This window comes from Piliocolobus tephrosceles, chromosome X, assembly GCF_002776525.5.
Source record: "Piliocolobus tephrosceles isolate RC106 chromosome X, ASM277652v3, whole genome shotgun sequence".
Classification (NCBI taxonomy): domain Eukaryota; kingdom Metazoa; phylum Chordata; class Mammalia; order Primates; family Cercopithecidae; genus Piliocolobus; species Piliocolobus tephrosceles.
The window spans coordinates 87,487,372-87,502,134 of NC_045455.1; the positions used below are offsets into that span (position 1 = coordinate 87,487,372).

At 38.6% G+C, this 14,763-nt stretch overlaps 1 protein-coding gene and 1 long non-coding RNA gene across 4 annotated transcripts in view; one reads left to right on the forward strand and one right to left on the reverse strand.

The window, feature by feature from the left end:
- The window catches only part of FLT1 (fms related receptor tyrosine kinase 1), a 196,781-nt gene that overhangs the window by 87,425 nt on the left and 94,593 nt on the right, over positions 1–14,763 (forward strand). For 2 of the 3 annotated variants that reach the window (XM_023208746.1, XM_023208745.1), the window contains exons 11-12: positions 3,874–3,988; positions 13,305–13,413. In XM_023208746.1, coding sequence (XP_023064514.1) covers positions 3,874–3,988; positions 13,305–13,413 — 224 coding nt within the window. Of the gene's footprint in view, positions 1–3,873; positions 3,989–10,928; positions 11,004–13,304; positions 13,414–14,763 lie in introns of those variants that run through there. The other variant, XM_023208747.1, reaches the window with a different exon arrangement.
- LOC111540454 overlaps positions 8,582–14,763 on the reverse strand; it is a 67,713-nt gene continuing 61,531 nt past the window's right edge. The window contains exon 3 of the long non-coding RNA XR_002730988.1: positions 8,582–8,693. This is a non-coding gene — a long non-coding RNA (uncharacterized LOC111540454). The remainder of the gene's footprint in view (positions 8,694–14,763) is intronic.

Consider the following 14,763-nt stretch of genomic DNA (forward strand, 5'->3'; position numbering starts at 1 on the left):
GTCATATGATGGTAGTACATGGATATCATGTTACATATGGTGTTGGGGTCAAGTGCACAGGTTCTGAAATGAGCCAGAACTGAGTACAAATTCTGCCAGCAGTCATACTGTCAAGACTGTAGGTTTGACCAGGCACATTGGCTCACACCTGTAATCCCAGTACCTCGGGAGGCTGAGGCAGGCAGATTGCTTGAGCCCAGGAGTTCAAGATCAGCCTGGGCAACATGGTGAAACCCCATCTCCACTAAAAATACAAAAATTATCCTGGCATGATGGCACACACATGTAGTCCCAGCTACTCAGAAGGCTGAGGTTGGAGGACCAGTTGAGTCCAGGAGGTCAAGGCTGCAATGAACCAAGATTGTTCTACCACGCTCCAGCCTGGGTGACAGAAAGGAAAAAAAAAAGGAAGAAAGAAAGATTGTAGGTTTGACCTCTCTGTTGGTTTTGCCTTTTTCTGTGGCCCCAGACTGCCTTCATCTGTCTTTGGTCACAGAGAAGCCAAATGTTTTTGAGTGTGGTGGGAATAAGGCAAATTCATCACCGTTACAAGAAAATCAGCCCAAAGCATGTAGGTCAGTAGTGTCATCTGCATATGTAGAGGGTGGCGGTTTCCCGTAATGTGTCAAGAGAAGAAGACTAGTAACTTAGACCAGATGGGGAGTTCCACAGATGGCTCCTACTTGGAATGTAGAAGGCTGACATATCACACATGAGGTCCTAGCTCCATGTGTTGGAAACATAATTGGCTGCTTTCTTTTAATTTATTTATATCAGTCTCTAGTCCGAAACTAAGTTGTTTCAGGTCCAGAGCAATCAGCAGAGATGACATGGAGTACACTCTTAGCCCAGAATTTTTTTTGTTTTTCTTTCAGGGGTTATAAATACCTCCCTGCCATTGTACTTGGCATGCTGTATGCAAATGGAGGTAGGAGTCCTATAGCTCATTAGGAAAGGGACCGAGGCTTGGAGCAAAGAGAGGACAGCGCCGAGCTGAGGCTGATAACAGTGGCCTTGTCCAGAATAGTGCATGGGAGCTTTCTTATCTCGCTTTGGCAGGAGGTGCTGTGGACTTCCTGTGCGAAATCAGGAGCGAACGCTGCTTTCCTCTTGTTGTTCGGCTTCCTCCCCCCTCAAGACAGTTCCCAGCACAGTGATTATCTTTGCATCTTCAAACATGGCACAATCTACTTCCTTAAGAGCTTGATGTATTCTTAAGGCTTAGGCACATTCCCCTCCCCTAAATCTCTTTTCAAGTGCTGTTATATAGTAAGGCTTCTAAATGACATTCTATTTTTATAGCCCCAATTACAAAGAGGGAAAAATAACAGCCCCTAAATTAGAAGATAGCCACAGAATCTGTCCTTTTTATGTGGAAGAGCTGGCAATAAGTCTGGCCTATAGATTCCATACTAAGGCTTGTGCCCTTAGTAACTGCCCTCAGAGTCATGGATGTGGGATGGGGGAGGTGTGGGGTGTCAGAGGTCAACAGCCCCAAGTGAACTCAGATAGCAGACTGTATTTCCCTTGAGAAACACCCAGGCTTGATTTACTCTAATATATTTCTTTGCATTTCCTAAAGCCCAGGAGTATGAAATTAAGATCTTTGACTCAGGCCTCCCTGATCTTTTTCCTTGCTTTGGGGGAAAAGGAATAAAATCTGAAAACTTGTCTTCCAGATGCAAGAGAACTTTAGCTGTTTGATGTCACAATCCCAAGTACATATGCGCATGTCTAATCTAGGTATACACACGTGTATATGTGCACATTGTATATACTCATGTATGTAAGTACTGTACTATGAGTGTTTGAAAGACAGCAAGTCTAACACGAAATTAAGGTGGGGATGTTATAGTCTAGAAAATGGAGAATATGGATAAAGAAAAAATAGGGCAAAGTGACTCTAATATAATGACTTTTAAACTTTGTCATTAAAATGTTTCTAATAAAGGAGAAAGTATATAATTTCTCTTTGGCTCAGCTTACTTATCAATAAGTATTAAAATGTTCATTTATTTTACCTGATGATTATTATAAGGATGATACTGGGTAAAAACTGCAGAAATTCCTTGAGGAACGGTCACCTTTTATTCATTCTTTTCAAATTTTAAATCTTGTTATCTAACTTTACATCTTGTTTAAAGATGTAAAGACATCTTTAAAAACATTTGGGGAAATCTGATACATGGTTTAGGTGCAAACACCACCATGGAATTATTGCTAATTCTCTTAGGTGTAAAAGTAGCGTTGTGGTTATATTGGAAAATTTTGCTCATTTTTTAGAGAGATCCACTGAAGTACATAGGGTTAAAATGACAAGATGTCTGAGATTTGTTTTAAATACAGAACTCCTTCATTTGGCCAGGCTAGAAAGTTTAAAAATAAATAAATAAATAAAACACAGAAGAAAAAAAAGAAGGGATAGATGAAGCCAATATGACAAAATCTTGACAACTGTGAAATCTGGGTGATGGGCGTATGGGGATATATCACCCTATTCTCTCTATTTCTCGGTATGTTTGATAATGACAAACAATTAAAACAAGTAGAAACTCTTAGCAAAAACAACATGCCGGTACCTTGTGCCTGTCTGCATGTGTGCAAATGTTTATGGGGTGCTGACGGCATGCTCGGGCCCTGCCCTGCTATGGGGACAGAGTGAATATGTTGATTTGTCCCCTGTCCTGTAGCTGTCGGCCCAGCGGGGACTCAGAACCATTAAGTCAGCACTTAAAAGGTGGTGAGTACTCTGCAGGAGGACGTTACAGGGCAAGTACCCCTGCAGATGCGGTAGTTTAACACTCTGGAGTTCCTTCTCAGCCCAAGGACCAGAGAGGAGTTGTAACAGAACGTTTTTCTGATTACATTCCCTTCTGTCTTCCCCCGTTTCTCACTGACTTTCGCCTCCCATTTTCCTCTCACATAAGTCATTCCTGCTCTTGGCTACTTAAGATGAACCACTCATTTTTTTCTGGAAATGAAGCTTGAAAATTTCATTTAGCCTATAATCCCAGGTTCAGGCCGACGCGGCAGGATTGCTTGAACCCAGAGGTTCGAAGCTGCAGTGACCTATGATTGCACCACTACACACTCGACTAGGTGACAGAGTGAGACCCTCTCTCTAATAATAATAATAACAATAATAATAAAATTCCTCTTAGTTTACAAAATCTGCCCAAGACATGTACAAATTAGAGACCAGCAAGTTTTCTGCTCAAAAAAATTCTAGTCCAGAAAATCAGAATGCAAAATGGTGAAATGTTTAAAACAGAGAGAGAGAATTTATGGACCTCAAAGATAAATAACATCAACGCCTTCATTTTATAATTAAACACTTGAGGCCTGAGAGCTTGAACAGTTCCCCAAAACTCGAGCAGAGATAGACTGAATTTAATAACTGTTTCATGATGTTTATGTCCATATGCACTTAATTAGCCTTGGAAAAAGTTAGCCATCCAACTGCATATTCCGATTAAAAGCCAGCTTTTTATAGATATAAAATGGCATGATTTCCTTGACGTTTTTATTCATTAACATAACTTCATTTTTCCCGTGTTTGAATGTTACTTCCACTAAAAACTAAAATCTAGCTATTAAATTTTAAAATTTATGCATTTCTACTTAATATTAACATTTAGAACAAGGATATATGGTGACACACTAGTGTGGGGTTTTTTTCAAGTATCAGCCAAAGATATTTGCTATTTTTAAGTTTTGAGGATGAATATAGGGAAAAACCTAAGGAAAAGAAGACTCACACATAAAATTTGTGACTTTGTTATCTGAGGACTTACACCAAGTTTTCATTTCACCTCTCCGCATTGACTGAACCATGCTGTAAAGCCACATTGTGATAACTTTTTTTTTTAATAGGTATGACTTTTGTTCCAATAATGAAGAGTCCTTTATCCTGGATCCTGACAGCAACATAGGAAACAGAATTGAGAGCATCACTCAGCGCATGGCAATAATAGAAGGAAAGAATAAGGTATTGTTTGTAAAAATGAGCACTGGGATGTTTATTCTACAAATACACTCTCAGCTCCCAATTCTAGGTTCATTGGAACCAGGAGTAATTCAAATGTTCAAACAAAAATTCAGAGAGAAGAAAGACAATGTCTGAGCTATGTCTTTATGGAGATACATACAGAGACTACTCAAGCTGCCAGTTCCAACATAATGAGTACTCATTCCTAATGGCAGAGATGGCACTGTCCACTTGAACATCAAACTGGCCCACACTGGTGGTTCGCAATCCTGGCTGCCTATTAGAATACTCTACCAATTATTACTACATCCAAGTCTCCGGAGTGCAGCCTAGGGCTTGTAAAACCTTCCCAGATGATTACAGCATGTGATGAGGATTGGAATCACTGATGTACATAAAGTAGGATCCCAGTAAGCAAAAGCTAGTACAAGACTTAGAGCTAAAACTGAATGTTTCTATTTTGTGAAATATGTATTTCCCTCTGTCTTTGCAAGAGCAAAGCTTAAGTTGGGGGGGATACGCAAACACACAACCTATCAAGATTCTTTGACCTCATCAGCGCACTGTTCATTTTATACTCCCCTCACCCCCACTGAACCTTGGCAATAGCTAACAAGCCTGTGAGCTAGGCAAGTCTCAGTGGTTCTCAGACCTAGTGGCTTTTTCCTGTTGAATTAGAAAAGAATACCCTTAAAAATCTGCTATTGTCTGGCACAGGGATAGTGATTCTTTTTTTTTTTTTTTTTTTTTGAGATGGAGTCTCACTCTGTCACCGAGGCTGGAGTCCAATGGCATGATCTTGGCTCACTGCAACCTCTGCCTCCTGGGTTCAAGTGATTCTCCTGTTTCAGCCTCCCAAGTAGCTAGGATTACAGGCACCTGTCATCACGCCTGGCTAATTTTTGTATTTTTAGTAGAGACAGGGTTTCACCATGTTGGCCAGGTTGGTCTTGAACTCCTGACCTCAGGTGATCCACCTGCCTCGACCTCCCAAAGTGCTGGGATTACAGGTGTGAGTCTGTGTGCCCAGCTGTGATTCTTTAAAAAAAGAAAAAACATATCAAGTATCCCCTTGCTGACATGTCTGTTTACACATACATATCTTGATTTGGAGTAGAGACTGTTAATACAGTTTCCACTGCCTGCTTGAGTGTGGATATGCTTATGTTATCTATTCAGCCGTACCCTTTGCACTTGAAAATGACAAAGTAGATGGCATTGTTCCTCATGTATGATTTAACAATAACAACAAATAACATCTAATTTTCATTATTATTATTCATTATTATTTCATTAATAACACTAATTTTCATTAAGTGAAACTTTTTGACATATGCTAATGTCAACATCATTCTTTGGCAGATGAGCATGGTTATCTCCATTTTAAAGATAAAAAAAACAGAGATGATAAGATGATTAACCCAAAGCCAGCTTAAAAGTGTAAATGAGAGACTCAAACCAAAGTCTTTCCTTTCCAAAACCTAATGCTCTTATAGTCAAGTAAGCCAATGTAGAAATTAGTCAGAGTGGCAGTAGCTTATACGATAACACCAATAGTCTCATTAAACATTTAGGAAGTTTGTATAACTACAGCAGTAGCTGTAGGTCGTTTACAACTCTTTTTCTCTAACAGAAATAAGCAGTACTTTAAAACATTCCGTGATGTGTGGCTATTAATAAGACAGCAGTTTAATGAAATATTTAGAAGAAGTTATATAAACTTGAAAGTTTTTTTTTTTTTTTTTTTTTTTTGAGACAGAGTCTCACTCCATTGCCCAGCCTGGAGTGCAGTGGCCCAATCTCAGTTCACGGCAACCTCCGCCTCCCAGGGTTCAAGCGATTATTGTGCCTCAGCCTCCCAAGTAGCTGGGATTACAGGCACACGCCATCACGCCTGGCTAAGTTTTGTATTTCTAGTGGAGACAGGGTTTCACCATGTTGGCCAGGCTAATCTAGAACTCCTGACCTTGTGATCTGCCCGCCTTGGCCTCCCAAAGTTCTGGGATTACAGGCATGAGCCACCACACCCGGCCTTCAGATATTTTTAATAAGGAAGCTACCTCAGTTTATTAGCAGTGGACAGCAAATTAGTTGTCACAAAGTACTAGAAAAATGTCAAGATGCCATTCATTGGTTATGTCAATTCATTTTGCTCTTTCCTGAGCATATCAGGAGGACGTACTGTTAACTGCTGGATATTAACACAAGAATTTATAAGCTTAATTTCAGTGGTAACTTCTAGTGCTATTTTGATATCCTATCCACAAAAATATACAATAGGAAATAAAATGAAAAATGAGAAAGCTAGGTGAAGTTTCTGGCTAACCCAAACCATGAAGTAGCAACTTGACTCCATATATAATGTAAAACCTATAAAAATCAGTGGAAGTGGAGTATCAAAACATGCCCATGATGAAAGAACTTCCCTGATTTTCTCCATGAAGGTTTAAAACAAATTTATTGTCTTGTAATTTTATAGTTATGCAGAATATTTTAAATATAGACCTCTGCACTTGTGCTACCCAACCTGCCATCAGGAGCCCTGGAGTCAAACTATGACACTTCCTCTCTGTATAAACACATGCAAACCAGCTCACCTCTCTCAGCCTGAGTTCTTTCCTCCAAAAAAACAGAACTAATGATACTTGCCGTAGCTAGTTTCCTGTTACGAGGGTGAAATGAAATAACATAATGAAGTCCAGGTGCAGTGGCTCATGCCTGTAATCCCAACAATTTGGTAGGCCGAGGCGGGCGGATCACCTGAGGTCAGGAGTTAAAGACCAGCCTGGCCAATATGGCAAAACCCCGTCTCTACTAGAAATACAAAAATTAGCCGGGCATAGTGGTGGGTGCCTGTAATCCCAGCTACTCGGAAGGCTGAGGCACAGGAATCGCTTGAACCCAGGAGGTGGAGGTTGCAGTGAGCTGAGATTGTGCCACTGCACTCCAGCCTGTGTGACAGAGTGAGACTGTGTCTCAAAAAGTAAATAAATAACATAACATAACATAACATGAGAAAGTCCTATACAAGTACTACTTTATTCAAGTGAATGTCATATGTATCCTTATGCAATTCCCCCAACTGATTGTGATCATATACAATGAAGACTTTGTTAAACAATTGTTTGTACTGAAAAAACTTTTAATACTCATACTAAACAAAGTCTCTCTCTCTATATATAAAATATATATATAATATATAAATATATATTATATATATAAAATATATATAATATATATATAATATATATAATATATAATATATATAAATATATATAAAATATAATATATATAATATATATAAAATATATATATAAATATATAAAAAATATTATATAAATATATATAAAATATATATAAATATATAAAATATATAAATTTATATATATATAAATTTATTTATATATATAAAATATATATAAATATAATATATAAATATATATAATATATATGGTACAGATCCCATTAGCAGTTGTAATTGTAATATATTAGACTTTAAATAAAGTATTGAGTTCATATCTTGAATTTAGGAGAATTTAGTAATTTTACTTTTAGCATCTACTAATGTATCTTTTTGTGGGTTTGAAAAAAAATGTATCTGTCATATGATGGTGACAAAATGGAAGTTTTGCTATTTCTGAATTATATGCGGTGCTTTTTCCCTTACAGTTAAAACTGTTTTTGTTTTGTATACATTTTTAGAAAGTAAATTAAGGTCCCAGCTTAGACTGCAGTGATCCCTTTATCCACCGTCACATGATAGCCTGCCCAGCAATGCTACTCCACAGGTCAGTGGGGCAGCGCTCACACTCACGCTGGAGCACCTGTTGGATTTTTTTCTTTGTTTTGCTGTATTTTTTTGTTTAACTCAAGGAAGGGTATAGAGGACAATAAAATTTAGTTTCCTTATTGGCGAGTTTTGGCCCAGATTTGTGAAAAGTGAGTCATCAACTGGAGTTGCTAACAGCAAATGTGCACTTTCGTATTGTCTAAATGGGGTTGCCAAACTGTTAGGTTTGTAGATATGGAGTAGAAAGTAGAAAGAACCCCGTGTTAGAAAAAACACACAGGAAATACGCTATCACAGCATTAATTCTGTAAGGTTGGAGAATCATTACCATTTTAATGTGTTAGCAATGTTTCCATTGAAATCCTTCTGACTGTACCTTGAGAAGTGTGTCCTGTATGAGACAAATCCATGACAGGAGCAAGAATCCCAACCACAGAATTACAGCTTGTGTTTCAGTTCCCACACACACCCCAATGTTTTCTAAATCTCACGTTCTATTTTCCCATCAGTTGGCTCAAATGTGCCACCCTGTGTTAATTTTAGATTCTTCCATGACCTTTATACATCTACTTTTATTTCTCCGTGAAACACTTGAAAGGAAGCTATATTAGAAACATCCCGAGATTAAAATCAGTGTTCTATATATAGATTTTTAAAAAACGAGCGCTGGAATTAGGTTGAATGACACATCAACCCATCCATTCTATTGAGGTTCAAACAACATTGTAGTAACAAATTACTAATGCTTAGTGAAGGGGAAGGAAGGAAGGAGCATGAAAAACTCCAAACTTACAGTACTTGCTGATAGTTTTATGAGCATTCCTGGGTCATACCAAAGAGCCCAGAGAATGGGCTTGAAGGATGTATCTCTAACATGTAAATCCTTGAGGGCCAGGCCAGGCAACTGGAAGCACCCTGAAAAGCAAATGTAGTAAAAATGAAGAGTAGAAAGCATGAGTCCTTTAAGACTAATATAAACTTTGATATTCTAATTTTATTTATTTATTTATTTATTTATTTATTTATTTATTTATTTATTTATTTTGGCACAATCTCGGCTCACTGCAACCCCCACTTCCCATGTTCAAGTGATTCTCCTGCCTCAGCCTCCCAAGTAGCTGGGACTACAGGCACCTGGGACTACACCAGGCCCAGCTAATTTTTGTATTTATAGTAGAGACAGGGTTTCACCATGTTGACCAGGCTGATCTTGAACTCCCGACCTCAGGTGATCTGCTAGCCTCAGCCTTCCAAAGTGCTGGGATTACAGGCCTGAGCAGCCGTATCCAGCCTGATAGCCTAATTTCATTTCAGCACTTCTGCTTTTTTCTCTTCCTCAGTCTTCTTTCAATTATTTTCAATTGTGGAAAATGAAAACTAATTATAGAACTAATACAAGTAGATATCCTTAAGAATTTATTTTAGCATACCTTATAGAATAAATGATTACAATTTCAAACATGCAACTCAAATTCTTGGTTACTTTCTCTTTGAAAGTATTTAGTTAATATTGCATGCCCCAGTTGTGATGCTATTTTCATTTTTTTCCCTTGACACCATAGTATTTGGATATAAGCACTGAGGAATAGATTTTTTCCTTTATTCAGAAGACTCAGACATTGAAACTCACTGTCCCATGCAAAGCTGCCTTCTAGTCCATCCAGACTACACTGAGCTACAATTCATACTTGAGCTCCTTTCTCTGACCCTATAAAGTTTAAACTTTAATTGTCAAATAATTTTATTTTTAATGAGAAAATGTTTGAATTTATAATTTAAAAATATATCCTCTTAAAGAGAAGTACTCTAGAAATGAGATAAATTTTAGTAAAACTGATCATAGAATATGTTTCACCTTATTTTTAACTTTTCTTCTTTAGTGATAACCATTGTACTTATCAAATATATTTTCAAACCACATAACAACACAACAGTTGAAGAGCAGCTTGCCGCTTATGTAAAATGTCATCAAAGAAGCAAACTAGTATTTCTGTAAATAGTAGTAGTATTTAATTTGTGTTACCCATCTCTGCTGATTAAAGGAAGTATTCTCAAGGAAAAATTCGATCCAAGGTGTAGACAGAACTTTGCCAGTCGATCTGTGTTATTCAATTTAAAGACTCTCAAGACGAGAAGAAATTTGGTATAGAGATTAAGAGCATAGGCACTGGAGGCAGACACACCTGAGCATAAATTCTGCCCAGGCCTGTCTGTGGTCCTTTGTATCTTTGGGTGAATCATTTAATCTCTCGGAACCTCAGTTGTCTTACCTATGGAATAGGGTAATATACCCATCTCACAGGGTTGGGTAATACACCCATCTCACAGGGTTTTAGGGAGGATTAAATGAGACAATTCCTGTAAAGTGCCTTGCATGCTGCCTGGTGCATTGTAAGGGATACATAAAGGTATGCAGAAACAAAGAAATAATGTAAACTCCCATCAACATTATTTTCTGCTTCTATTTTAATAGAAGCTTTGTAGACATGATTTCTGGGGCAGGCTTGACTACGAGTAATGTGTCTTGTTTTGGAAGGTGTCATTCACACAAAATGAGAAAAATTCAAATACATTTCTGTCTCCATCTTGTGACCTGGATTCATTTCACTTTGGGGCACCTCAATTTTATTCTCTGATTATACATAAATTTAGACCTATTTGACTGTTTGTTGGAGACTTGTAAAATGGCCACGGCCATTTCCAGGTTACCTGCACAGGTCTTAAATGTGGCAAATGTATACATCTGAATTGATTTTCCCTTGCCACAAAACCCAGTTCTTGTTCTCAGTTGCTCTAAGTTCAATGAAATCAAAATCTTTTAAATAAAAACCCAAACACAACTCATAGAGGCAGGTAAATGTTGTCCATAATTTCAAACACTCTCAAGCCAACAGAAATGGGTTTTTCACTTATTTACTGAGAACAATTAATCTGAGAATCTAAGTAAGTTTCTCCTGAGGCTCATTAGGATAAACACTTGAGAACTAACTTCATAAGAAAAACAGTGCTGGAGCTGTCACCCCAGCTTAAGAAGGCTTCATCTGAGCTCCTTGTTTCTGAAGTTTGTGCAAACTGCTTTGAAGCATCTAAGCTTCCTGAGACAACATAAGGGAGTCAGAGTCGTATTTGATGATCTCTCCTGTCTTCCAGCTTCCACCAGCTAACAGTTTTCTCATGTTGCCACCTACAAGCTTCTCTTCTAACTACTTCCATTTCCTTCTATGACTCTAAACTGGTGGGAACAACAATTACAAGGAAATGGCTATTCAGAATTTTTTATGTCCCACCTCTTACAAAGATTCATCGTCAAAATAAGAAAAGGGACACCTGAGCTCTCTTTCATACTCTTTCTCATGGGTTATTCACCTTCATATGAGCTTTCCTTGCAAAAGAGAGAATAATTTTTGTATGATCTTCAAGGAGGGAAATTCTTCTCTATCACCTTAAAGAATGATAGTGTTAAGGGGAGGGATTGTGTCATATTCATCTCTGTCTCCCTTACAACATCTGGGCAATGCCTTGATAATCACTCAATAAATGTCTGCTAAATTGTCTGCCACATATTGCAGACACTTTCATTATCAATAATTTCAGTAATACACAGAGAATATACGGGTAGGTGTAATTAAGCAGATCCTTCCATCAAACAGAAGAGAAAGCACTGTGTACTACTCACCATACCACAGTGAAAATTGTAGAGAATTTGGACCAATTAATTTGCTGGCTAAAAACATTAGGAACATGTTTTTAAGTCTTCCTGATGTGTAGATTAAAGACAGAAATACCTTAATTTATTAGATGGAGTAAGAGAACACAACTAAAGTGCCTAGCACATTACTTAGAAACTCAGAAAATGTTAGGACTGTCTCCTACAGCGAAACCACTTGTAGAGTATGTCCACCACCTTGGAAAATCAGCTGTCACATTTCAGCCTTACATTGCTTTAGCCTGTAAGTCACTTGGTCATTATACTTCAGCTAGGACACTCCATTAGCCTGGAAGCATTAGCACAGCCTCTGCAATTTCAAAGCCCATAACCAGTTATTTTTGTCCTAGGAGACAGGCTGCAAAGATTTATAAGTAACTGAACCAACTTTTCCTTTCTATAATTTTAAGTATGAGAAACTAACTAGCTTTCTCATTTTTTTTTCATGTAGATTATACACTACTTTTTAATGCAAGCTTGGGTTAAATTTAAGAATGTTTAACGATTTGTTTCATATTGCCATTTTTTTTTTCTTTGGAAGACTGCAAGTCTTTAAGTTGTCTAAAATTTTGTCTCATTATTTTGTTTCATTGCTTTTTAGACATCACAGTTTGAAAAGTGCTTTCAAGTTCATGGAATTTTGACTGCTAATGTTTCTTTAGGGACTAAGTTGTCAAATAACAGCACTAAAGTCTAGTGGAACAATATTATTGTATTAATTCATAATTTTTTTTTTTTTTTTTTGAGACGGAGTCTCGCTCTGTCGCCCAGGCTGGAGTGCAGTGGCGCAATCTTGGCTCACTGCAAGCTCCGCCTCCCGGGTTCACGCCATTCTCCTGCCTCAGCCTCCTGAGTAACTGGGACTATAGGCGCCCGCCACCACGCCTGGCTAATTTTTTTTATGTTTCCAGTAGAGACGGGGTTTCACCATGTTAGCCAGGATGGTCTCGATCTCCTGACCTCATGATCCGCCTGCCTTGGCCTCCCAAAGTGCTGGGATTACAGGCTTGAGCTACCGTGCCCGGCCGATTAATTCATAGTTTAATTTTTCATCTTCTAGATTAGGAATAGAGACAACTGAGAAATTAGGTAATTTACACACACACACACACACACACACACACACACACACACACGGCCTCCTTCAGGACCATCCATTGCTGCATGCCACATTATTTGAGCATATAAAAAAACGTTTCAAGCCAGGTGCAGTGGCATGTGCCTGTTGTCCCAGCTACTTGGGAGACAAAGGCGGGAAAACTGCTTGAGCCCAGAAGTCCAAGGTCAGCCTGGGCAACATAGCAAGACTCCATTTCTTAAAGAAAAAATAAAGTTTCAACCAAACATTCTCTTCTGTACTTGCTCACTTAACGTTCCTGTTATAGAACCAAATAGCAGAGAAAGCTCCTGTCACAACTGGCATCCATGCTCTCAGGTCACCCAAACAAAAGGGAAGGCCTCAGCCTCACCTGTTCCTCTCATTGATGTGGAACTGACCACCTCGTAGGGTAGGACGTGCAGTCCCACATCTCAGCTTCAGGTCTGTAATTGTTAGGCCAGCAGCACGAGATAAATAAGCCTGAAACCCTCATATGAGTCGGATGTCATAGGCCCCGGTCTCCTGAGGACCTGCTTTCCTGTTATTTTTCCATTCTTGTTGGGGCTCGGCAAGAGGCGAGCCTTCTGGTAACCACTACCTATGCAATACTCTCTTTGCAGAATGAATGGAATAGCTGAATCATTTCAACCTCAGAAGTAGCTTGGGGTGTTCAATTAGTTATTTGTCCTATTGCTAGCTAAAGTTTCCTTTTCTTTTGCAGACGGCTAGCACCTTGGTTGTGGCTGACTCTAGAATTTCTGGAATCTACAGTTGCATAGCTTCCAATAAAGTTGGGACTGTGGGAAGAAACATAAGCTTTTATATCACAGGTAAGCCACGCACCCTATTCCCAGAGACAGCCTGGTGACTTCATTCTCTCTTCAGTCTTGTTTGCTTTTAGTGCATTTATAGCTTGAGTGATTTTTTTTTTTAATTCCACAGAATTGTCAAACTTTGAGTGCCTTCATCCTTGCTCTCAGGAATAGCATTCTACCTCATCGGATCTCCTGAAGAGTTATTTCCCCGAATTCTCTTTTAGAATTATTTGTGTTTGTCTCCCTCCCAGACTGGATTGTGAATTGGGAATCTGTATGCTCATTTTTTCATTCCCTTCAGTACCTAGCACAGGGTCTGGTACATAGCAGTTAAACACCAATCAAGGAAACCAATTACAATGCATATAATATGATGACATCGTTTTTGGTTTTATTTTTATTTTAACCAAAAAGTTAATTGTTTCACAACTTAGGTAATTTAGACTTTGGGGGGAATGAGGCTGTATAGCAATCTGAAACTGAGATTTATTAACAATAGTTAATGTGCTATTTTTTGATAGCATTTAAGAATTTTTAGCCTTAAATATGATGGTCTCTGCAAATCTTAAAAACCTCCAAGGTACACAAATGGCACTCCCTATGTCCCTCAATGGGTACAGGAAGGAAGTAAGTAGCTCAAAGTATAAAAACAATTGCCTGGCTCCACACTCCCCCAATTTCTGAGGAAACATGGGCAGTAGGCCAACTTTCTGGAAACTTCTTACTAAACGGGGCAGGCTGCAGAAATTGCCAAAAGGTCTGCAGAAAGAAACAGACAGGTCCAATTCCATGATACATATGCATTGTCAGATCACAGGAGCCTCTGGCAAGCTAACCAAGCCCCAGAGAAGCTGTGCCATGGGAGACATCCCTGAGTAGATTCTCATAGAACATCAGGGCTGGCAGGGATTCCAGAGGCTGTTCTGCATCATAGCTCTTGTGTTTTCCAGATGAGCAAATGGGATTTGGAGAGGTGCATAGCAGAGCTGCTATAGGCCAACTCCGTCCCTGTCTCTTATGTTAGAGAAGTAGAAGAGAAGTCATCTTTGCATCCATTCCAAATAGGACATGGCCTTTAGTTAGAGAAGGATTCAGATGGAGATTTCACACAGATTGGTGCTCTAATAAAACTCAGAAGATTTGGACTAATTAAATACAAAGGTTTGCACTGTCCTTTATATTTGGTTGGAAACAAGTGACTGTCTCATCCCATAGTCAGAGTATGTCTGATTTAGAATACAAAAGACTGAACGATTCCTGTTTTGTTCTCAACATTCAATAACTTTGTAACAGTTTAATGAGCACTGTTAAACGGTACAGTTCAACTCTACTGAGCACTGGGAGGAGCATCAATGAAGTCCTGTC